This window comes from Marmota monax, unplaced genomic scaffold (assembly GCF_021218885.2).
Source record: "Marmota monax isolate L192 unplaced genomic scaffold, Marmota_monax_Labrador192_F-V1.1 WCK01_AAM20220418_F8-fsc00145, whole genome shotgun sequence".
Lineage (NCBI taxonomy): Eukaryota > Metazoa > Chordata > Mammalia > Rodentia > Sciuridae > Marmota > Marmota monax.
Window position 1 is genome coordinate 3779637 of NW_026695201.1, and position 27997 is coordinate 3807633.

The 27997-nt window shown below is 42.4% G+C and overlaps 1 protein-coding gene and 1 pseudogene across 1 annotated transcript; both read right to left on the minus strand.

The window, feature by feature from the left end:
• Positions 1–375: 375 nt before the first annotated feature.
• Positions 376–27997, minus strand: Cd84 (CD84 molecule). The gene is given in 9 exon segments (XM_046428968.2): positions 376–3967; positions 3970–4005; positions 4569–4631; positions 5154–5251; positions 9210–9329; positions 9921–10172; positions 12288–12629; positions 25049–25190; positions 27840–27997. Coding segments are annotated over 8 exon segments (987 nt in total). The 5' UTR covers positions 25095–25190; positions 27840–27997; the 3' UTR covers positions 376–3937.
• LOC124082664 (U6 spliceosomal RNA) lies at positions 6827–6926 on the minus strand (annotated as a pseudogene).

The following is a 27997-nucleotide window of genomic DNA, read 5'->3' on the forward strand; positions in this document are numbered from 1 at the left end:
CTTCCTGACTTTGTTAAGGCATTCCTCCATAGCCTTGATGCAAACTAGAAGAATTAATTTCTCTTTTACAGGACTGTTGTACTGATAATTAAGGACAAAGCTTCTAGCAGAGCAGTTGGGATACAAAGTAAACCCTCAAGCTTCAGGTCCTCAATGAGTATTCCATTTCCATTATTATTGGACAGAGCCCCTGTTCTCTCAGCCTCCTTGGCAAGACAGGTATGATATTGGGTAATTAGAGGGTGGTATGGTAGTAACAGAGGGCATGGACGGCATACAACAAAATACATCGGAGTTAAAGGACTTCAGACCCAGGCACTCCACTGTCAGAGCCCATGTTTCTGACAACTGATTAATATGCTTTCTCTTGGTGTCTTTGTTTTCCAAACTTTATTTTACACACTGGATACAGTCACTAGTTTTCTTGAGAAAATTATACAAATCAGGGGAAATTCAGGGGAAAGTCAAATAGAAGAAAAGGAATTGATCTGAAAGAAAATACAATCCAGCAATTTCTTCTCTTAAGGTGGAACCTAAGACCTGCTTTCTCTTGACACAGCCCAACCCAGTTGGGCTCCTTCCTACTTACACAATTTCCAAGGTGGCCTACTGAAGCTCTTCTCTTTTGGATAGTGTAGTTTAGAGTGTTCTGTTGACTTCTTTTAAAAAATAATATTTTAAACCAGCTTCATTTTCTTCTGGGAAGCGTGAGATGTAACATCAGAAGCCCAGTCAGTGTTTGCAGGCAGAGGGACCGTCCTGCTTTACCAGTACTTTCCACTAGAGAGCGCTGCCCCAAGATTTCAATTTTGATGGTATTTTCAAAAAACTGGCACATTTCGGTCTGCTAGTAAATCCCTGTTCCCTTGAAACGATATTGTAATTTTATAGACATGTTGGTCACATTGTAGCTCTTCTGGAAATCCACGAAGGGGAAATAAGATCACATTTATTTCATTTAGGAGGCTGAGACATGAGGATCACAAGTTCAAAATCAGCCTAAGGCAATTGAGTGAGACCCTATCTGGGAAAAAAATCACACTCATTTTACAGCATAATTTGAGGACTGAGTTCTGTGGAGGGAGTTACATTTTCATAAATCATAATATTCATAGGAAAGAATGGTTATGAGCTCAAAGGCTACCTTAAAAATTCCTGTGCACTGGATCCATCCCAGGTTTGCTTTTTTTGGAATATCTAACTAACTCTTGCTTGCAATTACTCTTTATCCCTCCCTCCTTCCCTCCCTCCCTTTCTTTCTTTCCTCACACCAAGACACTAGGAATTTGACTTAATAAGCACACTGGAAGCAGAAGAAGCAGATTCCAAAATAAGGGTGTTCAGAAATGATCCCTCAATCTCCCTATAGAGCGAGGGGAAACTCACCTTTGCTCATCAGCTTCTTCCTCCTTTATAACCAAGTTACCTAATTTTTTTCCTTCATGCCCTTCCCCAGAGCACTGTCTCCTTCAGTGTTTCAGCTGACCTCTTAGCTGTCTAACTCCGAAAGTTTTCCTCCAATGCCCTTACACAAAGGCAATAGCTTATAACTGCATCCTAATGTTTAATGCTTGCCATAATTTAGTTCCACTATTGTCACGACACAGGACTAAACCTGTCAGGGTCACTCCAGGAGAATTGGGCTGACACGAAATAATGACGCACAGACAGGGAAATACTTTTTTCCTTTGGGTTATGTGGCGGCCACTCAGCTCCCACAACAGAGGCAAGGCAGGCAAGAAAGGGAAAGAGTGCGACTCAAACCCAGTTTTATTGGGGAAAAGCCATTCAAATGAGGCAAGGGGTCAGGTTTCAGGGGGTTGAGTCTAGCTCCTAATGTCTTGCTGTCAGCAGGTTGATTGACATCTTGGAAGGCCACGCCCATCTCAAGTGCTGGGTGGGGATCAAAGGCAGAGCAAGCGAAAGGGACACAAACGTGCACAGCCCACACAGAGCAGCATCTCAGTCTAGTCCGCTTTGTGCGCTCAGGATGCTCACAGCTCACACACACAGCCCCTGGCTGGTTGGCCACATACATAGCTCCTGTCCAGAGCGGCTCCTGACACACTATGCTTATTGGCATTGATCTATCCCTACTTCCAACATGTACCTTTTCTGTTCTGGCAGGCTGGTCACTTCAGTTCTCTCCAACAGCATTTACAGCTTGCACACAGGGTATAAGTCATTATGTTGGGTGGTGGTGGATACAGAGAAAAATAAAGCAATGAATAAAAGACATGGGTCTTATCCTTAAGTAGTGTATCCTGTAGTGAGGAGACCAAATAATTATGTATGCTATGAGTCAGAATAAAATGAGCCGTGATTAGTTTTAGCTGATGATACCGGGAGACACTTCATAGAACAGGTGCCATTTGAGGTGGGCATTGGAGGATATGTACGTGGACAGGGGTAGCGGCATGCATTCTGGTTGAGGCACTCCATTTTTGAATAGGCAAGGGACTGTGAGACTATGTGAAGCCCCAACTACACCCCACAGACACAGTTACCTGCCTGGTTCCCACCTTCCCTCTGCCTCTCTCTGTGGCCCAGCTTCAGCCTCGCCTCCTCCTCTAGCTCTTCTGACTGTTATAGTTCATGTCACTGCTTGCAGCTGCAGTTTAGGACTTGACTGTAGTGTCTGTGTTGAATTTCTCTCTTCAGCTGGGCCAAAGGCAAGACATCATGCTCATCTTTGGGCCTCTCCATCCTAAGAATGGTAGCCGGTGCTAGAAAGTTCCATGGATTCATTCACTGGGATGGAAAACCTCATTCTACCTAAATGCAGCTCATTTTTTTTGCTGTGGGAGATTTAGACAGTTAGGTTATGATCACATGACTGTCCAGCTGAGCTGGGGGTGATTCCTCCTTATGGCTAGCCAGCTGGCCATCTGTTTGTGGGGATTCTGGAGCAAGGCTCTCAACCTCAACTTGAACCTCCTGCCCCTCTGAGCTGAGAATAAGGAACTGGGTGAAATCCAGTTTCATAACCTGCACCATTACTCCCAAGTTTCCTCTGGTGAACGACTATGCTTCCTTCAAGGTTTCTTGTTGGAATGGCTGGTTTACACCCATTTCCACCAAAAGCAAAAAACATAGCTGATTAATTTCTGTTGGAGAGCAGAGGTACTGGGTGTGTCACCTTCCTGCTGACACTGCTCAGAGGGACACCGAAGGAAAACTTGGCCAGAAAGAAAGTCCCGTAAGACTTTTGAAATAGAGCCCAAAGAATAGTGCTCCAACATTCTAGTTTCTACCGAAGGAGTATTTCTAACACTCCATTTGGAGACCGTGTCTTCATGACTAACAGCCAAAACTCTGACAGCTTGTGCCCTGCACGTAGGTCCCCAAGCAAAGGAGCGAGTGGGGGCTGGTACCATGCCATGCACTTGAGTGAGGGGCTCCCTCTGTCCCAAGGAAAGAGTATCCTTTCCTAATTTGCTCAAGATGATTTAGGAACTGGTGAGGGCCGTGTACCAGTGTTCCTTGCATATGCAGAGTGTGAGCAGAGCATTCTTGCTGGTGTGTATGGCATGTTACAGGTGTGCAAAATATTGATTCCCTTCTTCTCACAGCTGATGGACAGGTCTATTACCTCTAGTCAAGAGAATCTTCCAGCCACGTGCAGGAGCAACTTTGACTGTTTAACCACAGAGTGCCATAAGAAAACATTATTTTCTGCACATGCCATGATGTGAGGGAGATTGGGAAACTGCTCTGTCATTCATCCAAATGGGAGCCAGTCAGAAAGGTCAAGTAACCATTTGTCTGTTGGTACCAGCCATGCTCAGCAACAGAAGGTTTCCTGCTTGGCTTACATGTTGGGATGTGGTGATTTGCAGTCTCCCAGTAAGAGCTGTACAGAGAAGGTCTAGATCCAGGGCACTTGCCACAATGGGTGACTGCAACTCACTTTCCCAGGGAGAATGCCATCTGCCAGCTAGATCACAATTTCATAGGCTGAAGTCTCCTGGGAGGTCTATTGTCCTGTGTGCCGGTTTTCTCCACCTGTGCACGAGAGGAAAACGTGAGTATATGTTAACTGAAAGGCGTGCCTGGGGAGCTCCAGTCCCATGTGGTACCCAGGAGAATTCAGCAAATGGCACAGGAGGTGGGGTGTCTTACATTTCCCTAGTGCTGCAGAAATCTGGGGTAGCAGGGCCTTGTCTTTGCCAAGTTCTTTTCCTCTTCTCCAACCACCCCATCTGGGACCCCCTGGGAATTTCTTTGCTCAGAAAAGTGCAGTAGGAGGGAATGGGGGAACTGGCATTGATTTTGACTCTAGGCTTGAGACAACATCCAGGGCTCCAGCTAGCTGCATTCTTTGTTCCTAGTTGGGCCCAAGTTCTTTCTGTATCCCAATAATTCTACTTTCAGCTGTACACAGGGAAAGCCACTGCAGGCTTTTCATTACTGGTGTCTCTTGTGATCTAGGCATTTAGCATGCTGTCAACAACCTTCCCACGGGCTTGCGAAGTCTTGGGTTTTCAATTACCTACTGATGGACGGGGATCACCAAAATGACTGCCACCAAGAGGAAAGCAGGAATCAAAAAACCGAAAAGGATTTACCTTCTCACAGTACTGCACGGTGGAATAAATTGTGTTCACCGGCTCTTCTCTGAAGGGAGTACCCTGGAAAACAACATCCATAGTACCCTCCGTGAGCCTTCTGTGAATCTCCCTTCCTAATTCTGCCTCACCCATCCCCCTCCTCCGGTCCCACGTTTACTAGGTAATCTCTTCTCCTGGCCTCAGATCTGGTTCCATCCAACTTTGGAGAGGACCAGTGGATCTGGTGGGGTGAGGGGAGTGTTGTCTGCAACTGGGAGGGGAGGAGGAGCCAAGAGGAGGGATGTGCACGGTTCAGACAGACTGAGTCTTGCTTAGTCCGGGTCTTTGTTTTCCACCGGCTCTCATCTAACTCAGAGCCAGGCCTGCATGCACATGCTCATGACCTCAAACCTTGGAGGCTGCCAGGAGGTGACAGTGGACCACGTTCCTGTCCTCACAGAGGAATTCATGCTATCTTTTCCCTGACCTGGTGTTTCCTGGTTGGACCCTCCAGACTGCTTTCTGGGCAACAGAAGCCAAGGGCAACGGTGGCCTCTGTCCTGGAGGTGGAGGTGGAATTTCCTGACAGCATCAGCAGCTCACCTTGGACTGAGGGATTTCATCATAGATTCTGGCCTCTGCTGGTTGAGCGTCTCTTGAAATGGTGATGCTCGTGTATATTGTTTTCTTTGAGACAGCACCTGGGTCACAAATAAACAGAACCACAGTCTGAGTGGTGGATGAGCTTTTAAAGATCATCTAGTCCTATGTTCTCTTTTATTATGAAGAAATAAAGCCATACGAGGTCAAATGGCTTCATCCTATTGAGGTGGATTCTTGGATCTTGGGATGGGCTCTTTCCTTTTCCAAAAATGATATGTGGAATGGGAGGCATGCTTCTCACCCAGAGCTCAGTGGGGTCTCTCTTCTACTCTAGAGTACATGGTAGGCTAAAGAGGATCTCTTCACTCCCTGTGTGAGCAGTCAAAGGTAGCTCTTCCACCCAGAGTTTTCCTTAGTGTCTCTTGTAATTAGCAGGGATGTCCTCGCATGGCTAGCTGACTTTTCATCTCAGGGCCTTTGTTGTTTTTTTTTATTATTGGTTGTTCAAAACATTACAAAGCTCTTGACATATCATATTTCATACATTTGATTCAAGTGAGTTATGAACTCCCATTTTCCCCGTATACAGATTGCAGAATCACATCGGTTACACATCCACGTTTTTACATATTGCCATACTAGTGACTGTTGTATTCTGCTGCCTTTCCTATCCTCTACTATCCCCCCTCCCCTCCCCTCCCCTCCCCTCTTCTCTCTCTGCCCTCTCTACTGACATTCATTTGTCCCCCTTGTATTATTTTTCCCTTTCCCCTCACTTCCTCTTGTATGTAATTCTGTATAACCCTGAGGGTCTCCTTCCATTTCCATGCAATTTACCTTCTCTCTCCCTTTCCCTCCCACCTCTTGTCCCTGTTTAATGTTAATCTTCTTCTCATGCTCTTCCTCCCTGCTCTGTTCTTAGTTGCTCTCCTTATATCAAAGAAGACATTTGGCATTTGTTTTTTAGGGATTGGCTAGCTTCACTTAGCATAATCTGCTCTAGTGCCATCCATTTCCCTGCAAATTCTATGATTTTGTCATTTTTTAGTGCTGAGTAATACTCCATTGTGTATAAATGCCACATTTTTTTTATCCATTCATCTATTGAAGGGCATCTAGGTTGGTTCCACAGTCTAGCTATTATGAATTGTGCTGCTATGAACATCGATGTAGCAGTATCCCTATAGTACGCTCTTTTAAGGTCTTCCCGGAATAGTCCGAGAAGGGCAATAGCTGGGTCAAATGGTGGTTCCATTCCCAGCTTTCCCAGGAATCTCCATACTGCTTTCCAAATTGGCCGCACCAATTTGCAGTCCCACCAGCAATGTACAAGTGTACCCTTTTCCCCCACATCCTCGCCAGTACGTGTTGTTGTTTGACTTCATAATGGCTGCCAATCTTACTGGAGTGAGATGGTATTTAGGGTGGTTTTGATTTGCATTTCTCTGACTGCTAGAGATGGTGAGCATTTTTTCATGTAGTTGTTGATTGACTGTATGTCCTCCTCTGAGAAGTGTCTGTTCAGGTCCTTGGCCCATTTGTTGATTGGGTTATTTGTTATCTTATTGTTTAATTTTTTGAGTTCTTTGTATACTCTGGATATTAGGGCTCTATCTGAAGTGTGAGGGGTAAAGATTTGTTCCCAGGATGTAGGCTCCCTATTTACCTCTCTTAAAAATATGGAACGCTTCACGAATTTGTGTGTCATCCTTGTGCAGGGGCCATGCTTATGTTCTTTTCCAATTTTAGTATATGTGCTGCCGAAGCGAGCACAGGGCCTTAGTTTTTTAACAACATTGATTCTCTCTGGTTGTACATTGTGTTGCATTTTTTCTGGTACATACCTTACTGTAGCCACCTCAACGTTATGCACATAGTAGATGCTCCACAAACCTTGGTTCCTTGCTTGACTGATTCACAGAATTAAGAAACATTTACTAAGCTCCTTCTATGTGCGAGGTTCCCAGGGAATCAAACTCAGGAGAAATAAGTACCTATTTTTAGTAATTTATGAGCTAGAAGGGTATATATCCCAGTGTACTCCTTTTCTTCATTACGAACAGAATATTTTAGAACCAAGTTGAAAAGAGGGCTGGGGCTGTAGCTTGGTGGCAGAGCACTTGCCTAGCACGTGTGAGGCACTGGGTTGGATCCTTAGCACCACATAAAAATAAATAAATAAAATAAAGGCATGCTGTTACTCAATAAGACAGAGAGAGAGAGAGAGAGAGAGAGAGAGAGAGAGAGAGAGAGAGAGAGAGAGAGCGCTCACGTGCATGCTTACATGCGCATGCCAGATTTTGGGTTCCTCCTATTCCAGGGCACCAGCATATCCACAGTAATGGGTCTGAGCTGAGAGCAGTATCACAGCTCCGACATCTCAGAGTTTGGTCCTGTCTCAGCTCCTGCCCCGGACTTAGTGAGGGACCCAGACTGAGTGCTGTCTCTTATCTCATTTGTAAATGTGAAAAATAGCCCCTCTCTTTCCCCAAGAGGTTGTGAGGGATCGAAGACAGATATCTCTTGAGGGACCTTGCAGATCACCTACAACCTGAGCGGCTTGTGATTTCTCCCCTTTAGGAGGGTATTTAAGTTATGATGCCTGTCAAAAACTCCCTTCCTCTGTAAAATGCCTCCTCTGTACCCACACTGTCAATACCCATCAATTAGAAAGAGAGTAGCTGACATTTACTGAGTATTTACTAGGTACCGGGCCAAGCATTTCATATACTCCACTTAATAAGCATATGCAGCAAGCTGTATTATTATGATGATGATGAATATTCTACAGTTGAGAAAACTGAAGCTTACGATGATAAAATAACTGGTAGCTGATGTGTGATCAAGTTGGGACTTCACCCTCAGACTGACGGCACAACAGATACTTAGTCTTAATCACTATGTTGTGAACTTCCCTCCCTCCCAGTTGTTATTCAGGAAACACAGGGCTGGGAGTTCCTAGTGAAGGGTGTCAAGTAAGAACCTGAGGAAGCAGAAACAAGGGAGAGTTAGAAATGGAAACAGAGGTTCCATATTGTTTATTGTGATTGGTGAGAAAGGAAGATCTTAGATGGACCTGGGGTTAAGGGGAATGGGGCAGTGTAAACCCTCTTAGGGACTTAAAATCAGGTTTCCTTTCTCCCTCCCTCTCTCCCTCTTTCTTTCCTTTCTTCTTTCTTACCAATTAGTACATGTCCCTCATAGACTCTCCAAAGGTCATTATCAAAATACGATGATACTGGAAGGGACCCCGGAGACTCTGTGGTTCAGACATTTCACCAGTGAGGACACTGAGTCCCAAGTGAACACACTATTACAACGAAGCATGACTGGTTACTGGCAATGCTGAACTCAAACCCAAGTCCTGGACTCACCAGATACTGGTGATCCCGAGAACAGACTCTGAGGACTGCTCAGGGTAACATCCTACAGTCCCCAGGGCCATCATCCTGGGAGGTGGTGAGGTGGTGGGGTGGGGATTGTAGGAAGGTTAGAAAAATGGGCCTTTCCTGTCTCGAGCCGTTCATGGGTTGCATGTGGGTCACTGTGCATGGAAGCCTCGTGGATAGAGACATCTGGTGTCTGGGAATGGCCAGTGGACATTTCCTCTGATCAATTGCTCAGGGACAGTGTGAATATCTTTCCTGCTCTGATGTGGGTCCACTCAGCACCCGAGATGGGTGTGACTTGCAAAATGTCAATCAACCTGCTGACTGCAAGACATCACAGAAGCAGGACTCCGCCCTTGAAACCTTATCCCTGCCTTTGATGTGCCCCCTGAAATAAACCACCTAAGCCATTTTCTCTTTGTTTAGTTCAAGAACCCACGTGGACTAGATCTATCAGGAGCTTCGCTCTCTGTAAATATATTTCTCGGTGTCTGTGTTTTATTATTTGTTAATTATTTGAGATGTTAAGATTTTAAGATGGCTTGGACTCCTCTGGGCAGAAGAAGAGCCCGCTCCTGATACTCTCCACTCCACCTGGGGTAAATGACTTCAGTTCCTGGAGGGAAGAAGGTCCATCTTCACATTTCACCGTCTGGGAGAATCCTACCTTGCCTTCTCTTGCACAGACGGAGGAGAAACACTGAAGGCAGGATGAGAACCAGCAGAAAGAGCACAGCCAGCCCGCTCAGCATCCCGGAGTGGCGAGGACGGGAGCCGGTTGCAGCGTCTGGAAATGGATGCTTCAGTGAGTCTGGGCTCTCAGGAAATAAGCACGAGCCTTGTCCACATTCAGGGCCACTATCAAAACTGGGTGTCCTCAGCTGGGCATGGTGGTGCACACCTGTCACCCCAGCAATTCAGGAGGTTGATCCTCCTGATCACAAGTTTGAGGCCAGCCTGAGCAATAGAGAGAGGCTCTATCTCAAAATAAAGAACAAAAAGGGCTGGGGATGTAGCTCAGTGGGAGAGCCCCTTTGGGTTCAATCCCCAGAAATGCAAAAAGAAAAAAAAAAGAAGAAGAAAGAAAAAAATTGGATGCCCCCCAAGGAGTTCTAAAGCTCCATACCATACCTTCTCCTATTAGAAATCAGGAATTGAGTCAGAGATGCCCGGGTTTGCCTCAGAACACCCTGAATGCTTAGCATCTTGAAAAAGGCTTTGGCCAATTTCTCAGCAGGCTTCCTGGGAAGAGATGTTCCTAGAGACCAGGTTCAGCCTAAAGGAGGCCCATTCCCCTAGGGGTGAGACCAAGTTCAGACCTTGAAGATCTTCGGAGTGATGTCTGAGATCCATCAGGAACAAAGACAGAGCTGGTTACCTGCACAGAGCTGCTGGGCAGAGATGGAGTCAGAACTGTTGCTGACGGGGTTCCAGGCGGTGCACGTGTACGTCAGCTCTCGGTCCTGAGGGGTCTGGAAGATTTGAAGGACACTGCCCTCTTCTCCCAGAGGGCTCCAGCTGTATGTCACATTCTTTTCTTCTTTCTCCACAGAACATGTCAGTGTGACATTACAGGTGCTATTCACAGATGCCATGAAACTCTGTGTAATTTTTGGTTTTTCAAGCCGACCTGTGAGGGGGGAAAATACGTGAACTCATGGTGAGCAGGAGCTGGTTTATACCAGCTTATGAGAACCAATGGTTAAATTTTCAAGATGATTGTTAAATATAGTATTATTAAAAATTAAATTATGGCTGAGGGCTGGGGTCGTGGCTCAGCGGTAGAGCACTTGCCTAACACATGCGTGGCTCTGGGTTTGATCCTCAGCACCACATAAAAATAAACAAAATAAAGGCATTGTGTCCAACTAAAACTAAAAAATAAATATTAAAAAAAAATTCTTAAAGAAAAAGTATGGCTGTGGGGGCACGTGCCTACCATCCCTGTAATCCCAAGAGTTGGGAGGCTGAGGCAGGAAGATTACAAGTTCAAGGGCAACCTGAGAAACTTAGTGAGACGCTGTATCAAAATAAAAAAAGGTTGGGATATAGCTCAGTGTAGAACACCCATAGGCTTAACCCCAGTACAAAAATATATATGTTAATATATTGTATATATTTAAATATACATATATTTTTATATGCACATATATTTAAGGACAACTAGAATTTTCTTTGGTAGGGGATGGATAATTTTAAGTTTTTAATATCCACATTAAAATAGTAAAAATAAACAGGTAACATTAATTTTAGTAATACATTTTATCTAAGCTACTATCCAATATATCACTTTCACTTGTAACCAATGTGAAAATTATTAATGAGATTTTTTATACTCTGCTCTTGGTGCCAACACTTCAAAATCTGATGTGTATTTTACACTTACTGCCATCTCAATTTGGACTCATTACATTTCAGCTGCTCAAGAGACATATGTGCCTGGTGGCTACCATATTGGACAAGGTGAGTCTAGAGCAGTGCTTCTTAAACTTTAGCCACATAGGAACAATCCAGACAAAGTGTGAGATTCCTGGACTCTACCACCAAACGTTGGAAGTGAGACCTGAGAATCTGCATCTTCAAAAAACTTCCAGGTGATATTGCCAGGCTAGAGACCATATTTTGGATAATAGTGTGTGACACATCATGCCAGTTATAATGACGATAATAAGTAGTTCTGATATTTTACCTTTAAAAAGAACTTTGAAAATTGTATGCATGTATGAATATGTAATAATAAATCTCATCATTATGTACAACTATAAGGCACCAATAAAAATGTGGAGAAAACTATTAAAAAATTAAAAAAAATTATCATTAGCTACTAGAGAAATTCAAATGAAATGAAATGAGATATCACTACACACCCATTAGAATGGCCAAAATTAAAAAAATAATGCTACCACCAAAGGCTGGTGAGGATGCCGAGCAATTGGACCCCTTATACATTCCCAGGGGATGTACCTAAAATGTAAAATAGTTTGGCAGTTTCTTTTAAAACTGAAAATGGACTTCGCATCTAATTTCATTCTTAGGCATTTATTCCACAGAAGTGAAAATTTATCTCCTAAAGACACTTGTACCCAAATGTTATAAATCTTATAAACAGCCTTATTTAGAATAGCCCCAAGGTGAAAACAATTAAAATGTCCTTTGGCAGGTGAAGGGTTAAATGAACTACTGTGCTTGCTCCATGGGATTGATACATTCAATAGTTTGGGTAAATCTCAAAGAAATTATGCCAATGAAAAACAAGTCTCAGAAGGATATATTCACATTGCAGGAGTCCATCTACATAACATCTGTGGACTAACATGGTTATAGATATGAGCAAATTAGCCCTCTCCAGGGGTTAGTAGTTTAGGAACAGAAAGAGGGAGGTCATAGGTTGTCCATGAAGCACAAGAGAATCCTGGGATGGCACATTTAACTATTTTGCTTGTGGTAGTGTTTGTTTACATGAAGTTACATGTGATGGCTGTGATGACAATGACTTACAGTACTGGAAATTGAACCCAGGACTTTGCACATGCAGAGCAAGTGCTCTACCACTGAGCTCCATCCCCAGTCCTTTTTATTTTGAGACTGGGTCTAACTTGCCCAGGCTGGCTTTGAACTTGGGATCCTCCTGCCTCAGCCTCCAGAGTAGCTGGGATGACAGGAGTGCACCACAAGGTCCAACCAGGTGTCCTTTAGACAACAAAACGAAAGTTGGAACCCAGCCCTCCTTCTTCCCACAACTCACGGTAGACCTGAAGGTGGTAGCGTTTGGTGGTGGTGTAGGGAAAGTTCTTTGTGTTGATGTCTGCTAGGTAGACTCCTGCATCTTCCATCCTCAGATCATTAATGATCAGGTTGTAGTTCTGATCTGTGACTTCTATTCGTTCATAATAATTTCTGTGGGTCGTGACAACTGTGGGTGCTGTTCCTGGGTCTCCTGGTGTCATAAAAGCAACAGATGTTTTAGAAGTCCACGCAATGCTGGAGAGTTGCTCTGATTCTTGAATATTTAAGGGAAAAGTAGCCGACTCCCCCAGAATTCCATTCACCACAATCAAGGCTGCATCATTTCCAGCTGCTTTCAGCCCTGAGGACAAACAGAAAACTGTAACATCTGACTCTTGGCACCATCCAGTTCCTTGTCTTCTCAGCCTATAATCTGGGAGCTTCCGCGGATACAGCTCAACCCGTTTCTTGACAATATCTTTAGCACTTTATTGTGGTATATTTAATGTTATGACAACTATATTTTCTAAAGGAGTCTCACTTAAAATTTAGTTTCTCAGTGAATTTGTAGAGATCTGCTTTATTAAAACATATTTACCTTGTGTACACTTTCTGAAAGTTAGAAGGCAATTTGAGAGATGAAGATCACAAACCTCCCTGAGGTCCAAGATACCAAGTGTACTTCTTTCTCAAGATCATATTGCCAAGTAGTGGAAGAGCTTGGGACAAGATCTAGAATATCTGGGCTGATGGTCTCTTGGGTCACTGCTTTTTCTTTGACTGTGGTATTTGTAAAAAACCAGGTTACATGTTTTGCTTCTCTTCATGGAAGATATAGGCAGAAGATAAGGGTAACCATAGTGACTTTGCACCATCTGGTTAAGAAAGCCCTTTATTTCTGTGACAGAGGCTCTGGAGAGTGCTTCAGAAGCTCTGGAGAAATTATTCCCCTAGTTGATGATTTTTCTTGAGGCGTCTTTTTGGTTCACTTCTATATCCTCATTCTCTAGAAGAATACCTGACGCATAAGGGGGTTGCTTAGAAAATAATTGTGGAATGAGTTTGACACCAGAACTCATTCATGTGTTGTTTAGACTTTCTTGGACCAACTTGTGAAGTAAGCAAAGATCACTTCTTCATTCATCCTTTTATGAATGAATGCATGTCTTTATTCAGGGGTCAGTTTTGTTTCAGACACTTTGGCAGATACTTATTAATTTGATTTATGATACAAATGTTTTTGGGGCATTTACTCCTTAAGCATGATACAAGGAGCTGGGTATAGAATGGTGAGTGAGAAGAGATACGGTGCCTGCTTCACTTACCAATGTTGATCAGATAACCACACAAAGAGACAGATAAAAAATATGCAATGATATGCTTTGAAGGAGAAGAGTAAGGGGCTTGATCTATCTTGGGAAACCAGGGAACACTTCCTAGTAAAAGCCAAAGGGTATCTACCCTTAAATGTAATGTGGGAAAAGTGAAAAATTTAATTTCCTTTTCTTCTCTCCTCCATCACCTTGTGAAGATAAATTGATTGGATACGTAACTGTAAAATTAGAGGCAATATAATTACAAGGTATTATTTTCTCACCTTTTATTATGATGTTATTCTCTGAGGTTGTTTTTAAAATTTTTTTTTTTTGTGGTGCTGGGAATCATTTATTTTTGTGGTGCAAGGCCTGGTGCATGCTAGACAAGTGTACTTTTCCCGAGCTATACCCCCAAGCCCTCAAATTACTTCCAAACTGATTGGACAGTCACAGCCCAACCAGAAAGGGTGTCAATCCCAAACAGCTATTTGGGCTGTTCTGATGTGTACTTCTTATATGTAAGTTTCGAAGGCCAGGATGTGTTTCCCCCATGTGCAGGTTCACGCTGACCCTAAAATTCATATAGGTCTTGGCATAGAGAGGGCAAGAATAAGGGCTATTGAGAATACAAATCACTTGGGAGTGTCACAGAAATAAAGGGCTTTCTTAACCTGTTGGTGCAAAGTCACTATGGTTAGTTACCCTTGTCTTCAGCTCAGTAAGTACTGCAAAAGCCCCAGGGCTGCTCATAGAAACCTCTGTCCTTTCACATCAAGGGGGATCCTCCCTAAGGAGAAATATCCCAGGCAAGGTCTGCTGTGTTAGTTGGAACAAGCAGGCTAAGCCCAGAGGAGATGTTACCAGGCCCTGAGATGGGAGAGGAGACAAATGGGGGGGGGGAGTAGAGACATTTATTTTCAAAGATTTATTAAGTGCTAAACCATGTGCCAGATGCTGAGTTAGAAACACAGGGCTAAACAGACTATCACTGCAGCCCTAAGGGGCTTGAAGCTCAAAGACTAATAACGAAAAAATACAATGGTGAGTGCCAAACAGAAACAGCAATAGGAACAAATCATTGAGGGGACAGAAATTTCGGTTAATGCTGCCTTCGGTAAATTGCAGTCATATTTTGCCAAAATCTTTGAACCTGAACTCTCTCCAGGTAAACTGTTCTACTGGGCTGATGAGGTCTGGTAGTGGGACACTTGAGTGTCCCAGCCTGAATTCTTGGATGTCCCAGTTATCGGCATGGGATCTGTGCAGCTGAGCCTAGAAGGACCCTGAACTTGGTTCATTGCAGCGATTCCAAAGGGCCCCATGTTTTCACTTTGCCTTAGGTCCCGTGAATTTCAGAGCCAATCTTGCTCCTGCATCTTCCATGTCTCAAGGTTTTATAAAAATTAGGCCCAAGTGTCTAACCGTCATTCCACTCTGGATTTGAGTTAGGTCAAATGAAGTGAACAAGACCTGAGACTTGTAGTTCTTGTGGGTTCTTAAACCCTAGCACTGGGGAGGCACTTTGCTAAGACTGAGAGCTTCTTGGTATTAGGGCAGTTGGGAAGCCACAAGTGATGGGTGGGTGGTACAGTTTGAAGAGTGCGCCTGCTCTCCATAGCAAGTCATTCAGGAAGTGATGCTGGGTTATCAAAGGGCAATCAGGCAGCGGGGGTGGAGGGGAGACCAAGCAGGAGGAAGTCCTGCTACTCTTTGTGCTTCTGGTGTTGTTGATGCCAACTCCCTGCTTGGTGAGAAAAGGCAAAGCGTCCACAGTCATAGGATAAAGGTTCTGCTACCTTTAAACGTTCCCAATTGTGCTCTAAGTAGCTGAAAAACCATGTAGTGGAAAGACAGGAAGGCAGAAGATGTAGGTGCCAGTACTTCTATTTATGAACCGGGTGACCCTAATAAAGTGACAAAACATTTCTGAGTGTATTTCGTTAGCCAGCGTGAAAGTAATAACTATATTGGCCACTATCTGCTTAGCAGCCAATGATGACATGCTTTGTTAACCATCAAGGCAAAACCGGCATTAGTTATTTGGGGGATTGGTAAGGATCAATTGTATATGCCCTTTACAGCTTCCATAGGCCATCCCTATGGCATCCTTGGTGATGCCAAGGACATAGGAGCCCTTTTAAAGTCTTCTTCTTTTTTTTTAACCTAGAAGCACTATAGCACTGAGCTACATCCCCAGTCCTTTCTAGTTTTTATTTTGAGATAAGTCTCACTAAGTTGCTAAGGCTGGCCTCCAATTTGTGATCCTCCTGCCTCAGCCTCCTGAGTTGCTGGTATTACAGGCATGCACCACCATGGCTGTCTCCTTTAAAAGACATTTTTAAGGAATAATTCAAGTAAAGGAGGGGTGGTTTTTAGGTACTCTTTTTTCTTTTTTGGTACTGGGGATTATATTCAGGGATGCTCCACCCCTGAAATAATCCCCAACCCTTTTTATTTTGAAATAGACTCTTGCTAAATTGCCCAAGCTGGCTTTGAATTTGTGAATATCCTGTTTCACTTCCCCAAACTCCTGGGATTACAGGCATGTGTCACCCAGTTTTTAGATACTCTTGGTGGAATTCATTTTGCTCTTAAAATATTTCAGGTTTTAAAAGAGAATCTCCATATCAATCAATTTCAATATTTCTTTTTCTATGTGCTAAAGGAATTCAAATATTACATGATTCCTGGAAGGCATCTTAGCAAAACTCAATTTCAGAGAGAACCCATGGCACAGTAATGTCTTGAGAGAGGAGTGGGATGTAGCTCAGTGGGAGAGCAGTTACCCAGCATGGGCAAGGCCCTGGGTTCCATCCCTAGTATTGCTCCCACTCACAAAAATGTCTTGAGGACTTAACATAAAATGTAAGATGCTAATCTATGACAAAGACAGGTTCTTTGGAGTTTAATATCTTGTTAGGCAAATAAGACACATGTTATGTTTATAACAGTCATGTTTGTAACTGTCATTAATACTATAAGATGGCAAGTGATAAATTCAAACAAAGAGAATAGACAGGTACTTTCAGTAGGAATTCAAAGGGAGAGGTCATGTTGAGCCGTACTGGTTAAAGAAACTTCTAGAGGCAGTAGAACTTGACAGGGAAAATAGAATTTTATTAGATGGAAGAGAAAGGAAGGGAATCTCAGGTTCACAGCTTCAGAATAAAAGTTTAGAAGCAGAACTTTTGATGTCAGTTGACTGAGTAGAGATTTGCATAACGCAGCAGAGAGAGGTAAAGCTGGAGATACAAATTAGGCACAGCCTTGAGTCTGAGGTCCATCTTAGAGGCAGAGGAAACTATTAAAGTTTTTTGAGGATAAAGATTAGAATAATGTTTTAAGGTCATCATAATATAATAATGATGCAAGGAAAACAAAAATAGAGAAGCCGGGCTAGAGAGACCCTTTAGCTGACTATTAGAGCTATCTGGTCATGAACCAGGGACTGATAATGGGATAGAAAGGAAGGGCTGGGTTTGAGAGATAGCAAAACGCAAGGCAAGAAATAAGGAGGCATCTAATGGAACTCAGTTGTTCCACAATGAATTTTGAATTTCTCTACTTTGTGCCTGGAAAATTTGTCGTGGAAAACTAGTTTATACTGGGAATTTTACGGTGGGAAGAAGTCAAAGGAGATAGACAAGTTTGGTGTTAGAAATATTGGATTGGAGAATGATAGTGGACCAGCTAAGTAAGCGTCAGAGGATGGCCGATAAGGAGGGACTGGGCTTGAAGTATTGTTGGGGTGGGGGAGCACTGTGGCCAGATCCGCTAGCTTTACCCCCACTATTTGTTCTCTCCCACATCTCAGTGATAGAGTCCTTAATTTTTGGAAGGGCGAATGGCCACCCAGAAAAAGGACTGCATTTCCCTGCTGTCTGAATGGGGTTATGTCACCAAGTTCAGGCCAACAGAATGATAGTCAAGTGTGGCCTGTGTCTCCCATGTCTGTAGGAAGAGGAGAATTTGCTTTCTTCATCTCTTCTTTGCTTCTTCAGGCTGAAATATCATGACAGTGGGATTGCAGACAGATGTTATGGATCACAAGGAGAAAACCAAGGACTGAGGATGGTGGAGCAAAAGACTGAAAGAAATCTGGGTCCCTGATGACTTTGTGAACTAGTCGAACTGGTCCACCCACTGTGAACTGCCAGCTCTGTCCATTTTACACGAGCAAGAAATAAACTTCCTTCTTGCTTAAGGCATTCTACTTTCAGCTTTGTTATGTATCATCCTATGACCCTCAAGTGGTTTGGAAATCATTTACAGATAGGGAGGGATTAAAGGAAAGGAAGGTCATTTGGGAAGAGTAAGGCTGAAGTCCTAGACAGCTCTTCTTGATGACCTTCATCTCTTGTAATGCAGGACGTGAGACTGTCCACGAAGAGTGAGGAGACCAAGGTGAGACTGGCTAGGAAGCATAAAATTTAGGGGGACACATTTTGAATACAGGCATATTTGAACCTGGAAGTGTTATCTTGAGAAAATGATTGAGATTCATTGATCCTCAGTTCCCCAATACAACCTGCCCATACACAACCCTACCACAATGTCATTACCAAGAATGCCAAACCCTTGTTTCAATCACTGCTGTTTCCCCAGAAACTAGTGGATGGTTATCAAATGTTCATGAAAAAAATGAATAATAAACAATGAATATATATATTTTTTCTTACCACTGACCCAATTACCATTATCTAGCAATTTGAAAAGAACTGAGGGCAAGAACACTTTTCACTGGCCTCTGAGTCTTGGGGTGAAAGATCAAGGTTTAAACTGATTAACAAGAAGGAGCCAACTTTGATTTCTTTCTACTCCAATATTCTATACTGTTTGTAAAGACAACTTGTACAGCTGGGTGCAGTGGCACATACCTGTAATCCCAGCTACTTGGGAGGCTAAGGTAGGAGGATCACAAGTTGGAGGCCAAGCATTTTGACAACTAAGTAACAACTTAGCGAGACCCTGTCTCAAAATAAAAAATAAAAAGGCTGAGAATATAATAATCTCTGTCTCATAGAGCTGTTGTGTTGAACCTGGAAGTGTTATCTTGAGAAAATTATGAGGTTCCACCGAGGGGAACCCCATTCCCACCCCCGCGTGGGATGTGGTGGTATTGGTTAGTGAAATAAAACAGAGCTGTCCTGCTACTTTGAGAGATTACAGAGATTAGCTCAGTGGTAGAGTGCCTCTGGATTCAATCTGCAATATCAATATCATCCCAATAATTTTTTTTGATGCAGATCTGCAGAATGGAGACCCACAGCCAAGTTAGTAGAAGTGTCTTGAAGTAGGGATCAAGAAACACCTTCTAGTCATGGATCTACTATCTACTAGCCAAATGTCCATGAAAGTCACTTAATTCAGTCTCAGGGTCCTCGTTGATATGCGGGAAGCCATCTGTGAAATGCAGGAGGACCTTCTCTCGGCATGGCAGCCAGGCAGGGGACAGTTCTGGCACTGGGAACTTCCCGTGGCTCTCCCACAGCGACAGACTGCCCAATGCACGTGACCTTCCCCTCTGCTCTGCTGGAAAGGTCCCTCACAGTAGCACTGGAGATGGCCATAACCCGTTAGGAACTGAGCAGCCTACCTGCCCCCACCTTTAACCTGTTTTGGTGAAGAACTTTCCGTGGAATTTCTTTGATGTCTTCCAATATAAAGAAGCGGGTGCAGGCTCCTTTGTGTTAGTGGCGATCGGTCTGGTCAGCTTGCCCGTCCTGCCCCCAAACTACTCTCTGTGTTCTGTGTTTTTTTTTTTGTTGTTCTATTTTTCTTAGCTTTTATTTCTCATCCAGCTCATTCCACCAGGGGGGAACCCCATTCCCACCCCCACGTGGGATGTGGGTGGTATTGGTTAGTGAAATAAAATGGAGCTGTCCTGCTACTTTGAGGGATTACAGAGATTAGCTGACAGGAGAGTGCTCTCAGGCATGTCTACTAATGGAGAAGAACCTAGACACTCCAAGGGGAGTCTTGCCTTGAGGAGAGTCCTCTACCTGCTCCTGAATGAAGCACAGGACCGAGAGTCACTGAGAACTCAACTGCCTGGGTTTGAATCTTGGCTTTGTCGGGTACTGGCCATCATCCTTAGGTACAGTTAGTAACCTCCCTGTGCCTCAGTTTACCCAGATTTAAAATGCAGATTATAGTAACACTGACATTATAGAAGTGTTACAGTTCAATGAATTAATTTTGGCATACTTCTTAGAACAGTGCCTGGCATGCCCTGTGTTTGTTATATAATTTTTTTTTTGTGTGTGTGTGTGTATGTGTGTGGTGCTGGGGATTGAACCCAGGACTTTGTGCATGCTAGGCAAGCACTCTAGCAACTGAGCTATATCCCCAGCCCCTAAAATTAAAAAAAAATAATATTAGTTGTAGGTGGACACAATGCCTTTATTTTATTTATTTATCTATCTTTACGTGGTGCCTTACCCATGCTAGGCAAGCACTCTACCACTGAGCTACAACCCCAGCCCTGTTATATAAAATTAATAAGCATGTTACAGAGATAAAAATAACACCCTGGACAACTCAGAAAGAAAAAAGAAGTGTTGGGGTTTTGCAGAGATGTCAGAGGAGGTCTAACAGTAAGCAAGGGTGGACTGAGGATGATGGTACTGTTGCTTAATAGACACCCTCAACCCTTGTGTTTTCAGGATCCTTCAAATAAGCACTTCTTGTTCTTTTTTTAGCAGTAGCTGACTTCCTCCCTTCTTCTCCATCCACTCACTGCCTACCATGGGGGTGGAAGGTCCTTTTGTATTGCCGGACTGGGATGGTGACCAGAGGCAGCATGATCTTGTGGTAGCCGAAACCCAACAGTGGGTTATAACTTGTCCAACTAAGTTGAGACACTGGAGGCAAAGAGGAAGCAAAATGGTTGGGCAGCAGAAATTTTGTGTCATTCTCCAGAAAGATTGAAAGTCCTTAGTCACAAGGTTGTCAGAAAAGGGAACCTGCTACTCTCCTACCATGATATCCTATTTTCCTCTGCGATTTTTCCTTTATATTATCTTTATTGAGATTTGGGTTGACTTTAATCAGTTGCTTCAAAACAAATAAAACCCAACACACACACATGCAAGTGCAAAAATCTCAAAAACAGAGACGGGGTCATGGCCATCCATTGCTTTCTCCTGCTCCTCTCTATTAGCACATCCTTAAGCATCACGTGTAACAAACGGAAAATGGGTACCTATACAGTTCTCCCAATATCAGACCTGTCAACTGATTGCTCATATCTCTTTTTTCCCCCCTGGTTCTTCAGTAATGAATTTAATTACCCCCAAAGTTTCAGATCTACCCCTCCCTAAAGGGCCAAGATAAGAAAGGTTTGATTCAGGAACACTTGAGAACTTGGATGGCTGGCACTGACTGTTGGACACTCTCTGCTCTGTCAGATTACAGGTTCATATCCGGGGCTGCTTGAGCATATTGGACTGACACCATGAGCCTCTATCCTCTCCATGGAGTCTGATGTTATTACAGGGACACAGTTTCCAGCCTCTATTGGAGAATCATGTCTCTGAGCTGATGTCCTGACTTCTAATTTTCCCCACATACAATATATTTCCATTTCTATAATTAAGCTTCTGCGTTTGAGCCCCTCATGAGTGACCATGGTGGTCATCTGCTCAAATCTCTTTCTAGAATTGAGGTCTTGTCTTTATCTTGAAGGCCTCTCCCTGCAAGGACTTCAGGCCAGTGGCAGGTTGGCTCTTGTTAGTGCCCTTCAGTAGGCCTGCATCCTGTCTCTGACCCCCGGGATGATGCTAGGGGTCTAGTTATCCTTGGACAGATATACAGGTGGGCCCCCTCACTTCTTGGGTTTTTAAGTTTCTGCTGAAATGCTTCATGATCTACTCTACACCCAACAGGGACATCAAGGCCATGTTGACACTGGACTTTTGTTTGTTTTGAAAAAGCTAATTCAAGTCAACTTAAATTATACTGAAATAATGGTGTGTGAACAGAGACTGAAGAGATGGCTATTCCTTCAGATATTCTGTCTTGAGAGTCTGCCAAAATTTCTATTACTGACAAAGGGCTTGCCCACCAGTACCTCTTTGGTAGGGGAAGAGAGAGGTGCAGCTTCAACTTGAATAATCCTGTTTTTCAAGGAATAAATTTCCAAATATGAAAACCATCCATAATGGGACCAGGTTTTACTCCACTTTGGCAAGAGAATAGTGCTTGGTGGTTAAGTTTAAGGACACTGGGGTTTATTTATTTTTAATTTTTTAAAATATATTTAGTTGGACACAATACCTTTATTTTACTTATTTTTATGTAGTGCAGAAGATTGAACCCAGGGCGTCACATGTGCTAGGTGCATGCTCTAGCTCTACCGCTGAGCCACAGCCCCAGCCCTGACACTGGGGTTTAAATCCCACTTCCTCTACATTTTGGCTAAATGACCCTTTGACTTAATGTGTATCAATGTTTTTATCTGTAAATAGGTATAGTCATAGTATCCATCTCATGGGTGTTGGGGGTAGATTAAACAAAACAATAACCGTCGTCTATGGAGAGTGTTGTCAGATGAGTAGGGATTGTTCCACGCATGGTTTGTTATTGCTATTATTTTTTTAAAATATTTTTTAATTGTTGATGTTTATTTTATTTATTTACATGTGGTGTTGAGAATCGAACCCAGTGCCTCACACATGCCAGGCAAGTGTGCTACCACTGAGCCCCATCCCCAGCCCCTGCTATTACTATTATTGATGGGAGATAGGAGAAAGGAGCAAGAGAAGGAGTTGAGGAAGTAGATGTAAGAAGTGGGAGGAGAAAAAGAAGGATTAAGAATGTGAGAGAGAACACAGAGAGGGAATGCACAGGGAGCAAAAGTGATGAGGGTGAGTGGCTAATATGTGGAGGGACAGTCAGAGTCACAGAGCTCCCAAAGTGACCACGAGAAAGTCAAGCTCAGAGCACAAGACTGTGAGTCTTGATTCTCCAAGAAAACCTTTCCAGTGGGGAGCAGTCAGAGGTTCACACACTCAGACTTTCCCTATGTCAGTGATTTCAGGGGAAAACGGGGAATTTCTACCTTCATCTCTCCACATCTTCTCAGCTGCTTGACTGCTCTGAATTCTAGGAAGTGCATAAAACCGGTGTGCACTCCTAAGCCCAATGCCAAATATGAGGGCTCACCTCTTCTAGGGACAGCAGGGGGGAGGATTTTATGGCATACATGTGCACTCAGGAAAATGGAAATGTTTGTGGAATAATCTTTAAGAGGCAAACGTATCCGTTCAGTCAAGGTGAATGGTGTGTGAAAATGTTTGCAGCTTTATTCTATAAAATATGCACCATTCTCTATTTAAGGAGTCCCTAATGACATGAATATCTCACCTGGTTCCCTTTTCAGAACAACAGCCCACACCTAAGCTCAAACTCATTCTACTTTTCTGCATGCCCATGTTCCTTGGACCATCCCAAACAGAGGAGTCCTGTCCAGGATCTTGGTGCAATAAATTCAAGATCCTTCCTAACAATGCATGGGACATCCAGTGCAAGCCAGATGCAGTGGTGCATGCCTTAGGTGGGGTGTGGGGTGGGGAGCTGAAGCAGGAGGATCTCAAGTTCAAAGCCAGCCTCAGCAACTTAGCAAGGCCCTAAGCAACTCAGTGAGAACTTTTCCCAAAATAAAATATAAAAATGGCTGGGGATGTAGCTCAGAGGTAAAGTGCCCCTGGGTTTAATCCCTGGTACCACCGTCACCACCACAACAATTAAAAAACAAAAACTGTGAAAAAACAAGAAATAGCATTAGCTAATATTTGTTAAGCATGTACTGTATTTGGTTTCTATACCAAGTATTGTAAATTATTATTTTGATTCTCTAAATAATCCTACTAGTAATAGTTTCCCCATTTTGAAGGATTTGAAACAAAAGTTCAAGAGGTTGCACAACTTTTTGAGGATCAAAACTAATGGGCAAGTGAGTTGCTACTAGATGATTCGACAACTTTGACTTCAGTTTCGGGAGAAGAGAAAGTGTATCCTAGGGCAGCCTGTTATATTGCCCTTTGAAGAATGAGGATTTGAACACTTAGTGGGGAGATCAGATGGAGCAGAAAGGCCTATAGCCTTGAGTTACAAGAATCAATGTCCATTTCTAGTCTTACCAATTTCAAGAAGTGGCACTTCAGGTGAATTATTTAATTTCTGAGTCTTGGTTTACTCTTCCTCTTTTTCATTACTCATAATGAAATTAATAATTTTCATCTCACCTGTTGCAGAGGTCCTAATACAGGTAACATAAGAAGTAGGCATGATAATTGAAGAATACTTTTCAAATTAAGTGAAATGCCACCCCGTCTATTCCTTCTCTGAGAGATAAGGACATCCCTAGGTTCCACTCTGTTCCCCATCTACTTGCATAGGGGATCAGCAGAAGCTGCAAATACTCAGCCTGCTCAGTGGTTGTAATCTCCATGAAACTCAAATTAAAGGAGCCATACCCTGGTCAAGGAAACCAGAGAGATCATAGTGCATTGATTCTACTTTTTCAGAAAGTCCTAACCCACCAGGTTTCCTAGGTTCTCACTAATGCTAGGCATTTGCTAGTGCACATTCAGAGCTGGTAAGAATACTAGAAGTACACTTAGAAATTCCAAACATAATCAATTTTTACATGAACAGGCAATTATTTGGATCTAGGATGATAATATGAGCAATTATAAAGCACTCTGAGGACTTTTTTGTTAATATTACCTACTTGTTCGGTAGGTAATCTAAAAACCAATATTAATTTAAGGCATAAGTAAGGAAAATAGAGCTTATAACTCAAGTTCTGAACCTCTGTTTTTGTTTGGAATTTACTTGCACAAAAATGGCGGGAGGGTCATCACCTTTCCCCCATTTATTTTAGAGTTTTTGGAGAATAAAAAGCAGACTAATAATCCTGAATGTGCTTTTAAAATGAAAGGAGCTCATGGAGAGGAATTTTTTTATAGTGAGAAATCATGCAACATTCTAACCTGATAGAGCAATGAAATATCATTAGTCAGATCATATCTCTCTCAAAAACCACATAACACATTCTAATACCAAAAAAACAAATTGCTTTTAATTTGCTCAAGGTTTTGGATTACCTGTCTTTTCATTGGGTTCTGTGGGTGAGTCTACACATTGGGTTTTGTGGGTGAGTCTACACAAAATGCTGTCTCTTCCCAGAAGAGGGTTTTTTCTCAGATGTTTGGAGACAGCACAGATAAAACTCAGAAATATTAACTCTACAGTTGAGAAACAACTTAAATTGTTTTAAGATTTGAGCTTAAAACCATCCCCCATCAGTTGGATCTCTTTTCAGTACAAGGTATACTGAAGCAGAGGGTCTTCTGTTGAAAAAAGATCAAAGGGACACTTCAGTATCTTTCTTAAGAGCAATTTCTACAATTTTATGGAAAAGTAGGAATGAGGGAGGTTAACAAGGGTCAGAACTCACAGGTTTGCAGAAAAAGGAGCGAAATCCACAGGAGGTGCTGGGCCATCTTCTTCTGGGCTCTAGTCTTCTGCAGACAAGAATGATGCTCTTCTACCACAGTCTGTTTCACTGGAGTTTAGTTGCCTCTTGCTTCTTTTTATAGCTGCGTTTAAGAGAGGAAGTGTGAGTTAACCGATTAAAGAGGTATTGGTCTTTGTAATACTGTGCTAGTGTCTTCTGATGATATAACATATGCTGCCTAGCATTAGTGAATTATTTATTCAACAAACATTTATGGAGTGCTGATATGCGCCAGGTACTATTCTGGATGCTGGCAAATATCAAGAGCAATAAATAATGGATTGCCCTGCTTCCATAGAGTTTATACTCTTTTTTTGGAGGTGTCAAGAATTCCATAGGAAAATTCTAATAAAGTGTGATAAGTGTTGCACTTGGGAGAACTACAGGGAGCTGTGAGAGCAGGAATATCTAACTCAGGCTAGGGTGATTTGGAGAAAGCTTTCTGAAGGAACTGACAACCAAACTGAGACAGACTTTCGAATAAAATGGCATTATTAGACAAGAGAATGTAGAGTAGAGGGAAGAGGAAGAATGTCTTGATACAGGATGGCAGTTTAATAAATGGTGTCAATTGATATTATATAATTATAGTTATGTAAATAAAATAGAATTACATATACATCATAACCTTAGTGTAGTATTATGTTTATATAATTGTTCTTTAGTATATCAAAGATGTACACTTTTATTAGTATATAATTAACTTATAAAATATATATTAGAATATTATATAGTGCTATGTACAATTATTAATATATAATTAACTTATGAAATATACATTAGAATATTATATAGTGATATGTAATATCAGCTGCATATAATTATGTTATATGTATTATAATTACAAGATACTATGATTATGATCATACCTTCTTAGTGACATAACATAAGTATTTAATAAAATTTAAACTTGAAATGGATTTTTAGAGTCTCTCATCTGTTTTGCAGTTGGGGAAATTAAGGCTCAAAGGAGAGGAAGTAATTTTTTCTCAAAGTCAATAAACTAATGCAGATAAAAACCAGCAAATGTTATATGGTAAAGACTGAAACTCACGGGGAGGAGAGACAGAAGGTGCAGAGAGACATGCTTCAATGCATAGCAAAGTGGGGCTAGGGTGAGAGATTGCACAGTGATAAAAAGCTTCTTACAATATGTGACAATCACAGAACTTTGTGCACCCAACCCCATACTATTAACATTCATAAAGCAAAAATTTGAAAAACAGGTAGAATTTGTCAAAATGGTCATGTTTATTTTATTCCCAAGTCACATGGCCACATGTCTTTGTCTTGATAATGATGTAGAAGGATAATAAAATCCTTTAGATCCATGGGAAGAAGAAGAAAATATGGAAAAAATGAAAAATCATACTTTTCTTGGTATGCAAAAAACCCTTAAAGGTTTAAGCTTCAGAGAGAAATGAACCCTTTGTAGATGAGCAGAGAGCCAAGTGTTCTCCCAAACTTGGGGCAAGATACCGGGCTGGGATCCAGACCAATAAGAGAGTCCATCGTTCTAAAAGACCTTGCAAGAGAAGAATAAATTAGATGAAGCTTAGATGACAGATGCTCTGGCGAGACAGATTGGAATCTGAAAGGTTCCTCAATTTCCAACAATTCTTTGTCCCCAAATCCCTATCCCACTCCAGAATTTTGCTGAGAAAGTGGCACCAAGAAGGGATTGGGAAGCAGAGACAAACTGTATAGTAGCACATATTTCATAATAATTGGATTATAAGGTTTTAGTCCAAATGTAAGTTAAAAAAAATAGTAAAACTGAAACCCGACTCCTTCCTGTTTCATATACTGGTACAAGATTTAAAAGTCAGTGAAGGAGTTTAGGAAGGTAGGCCAACAGCAGATCTAACTCAATTTAACTCTGAGGGGAATATTAATGACCAGCTTCTCACTCAAACTGTCACACAGAGGGAAGGACTTACATTACCAGGAAAATAAAGCAAAGCAAAGTAAACAAAACAAAACAAAAACATTATATTTGAATATACACTATTTCTTTCATTCCCAATTATTGGAACATTACAAAATTTGTAAGAATGATGAAAAAGAAAGAAAATATGATTCATAACCAGGAGAAAACAATCCAACCTTCCCTCCATCTTTATTTTTAAATTTTGAGACAGGGTCTAGCTAAGTTGCCCAGTTTGACCTCGAACTTGCTACCCTCCTGCCTCAGTCTCCCAAGCATCTGGGGTTACAGGTGCACGCTACCATGCCCAGCTATAAATTTATTTTTAGAAAATGCAAACTTATGTGTAGGAACAGAGAGCAAGTCAGCAGTTCCCTGGTGGGATGGGGGACAGGGCAAGTGGCTGAGATCACAAAGCGCACAAGAAAACTTTTGACTGTGATGAATATGCTCATTATTTTATTATGGTGATTGTTTTTTGATATATATAAATGCAAAAAATACATATTTAAGCCAAAAGCTTTCTCCTATGCCCGTTCCCTTAAATAGAGAGCACTGTAGAACAAGCATCATGGAAGTTGCATCAGGAAACCAGGGTTCAATTTCACATGACAGTTTCCACCCCCATAATCTCAGTCACCTCACAATGGACAGGAACTGCTCTGGCCCAGGGCTAAAGAACCCGCGGAAACTGCTTCTCGGTCCAGGTCCTGCTGAGTACTGTGGAGGTAAATACCAACGGAGCCTTCATAGGCAGTGACAACAGGATTGAGACGGGGCTCGTGAGGGCCGGTCAGGACTCACCCGTTGCTTTGGTCACCCGGCAAAGGGAACGAAATGCTGCCATTCGCATGGGATACCAACATGGCAGAGATCTGATGTCATCAGAAAGCAGCAGAGGAGATAACTTCATCGATACCAGCAGCAACAGAAACAGTTGGTCTCCTGGTAAAGAAAGTGAG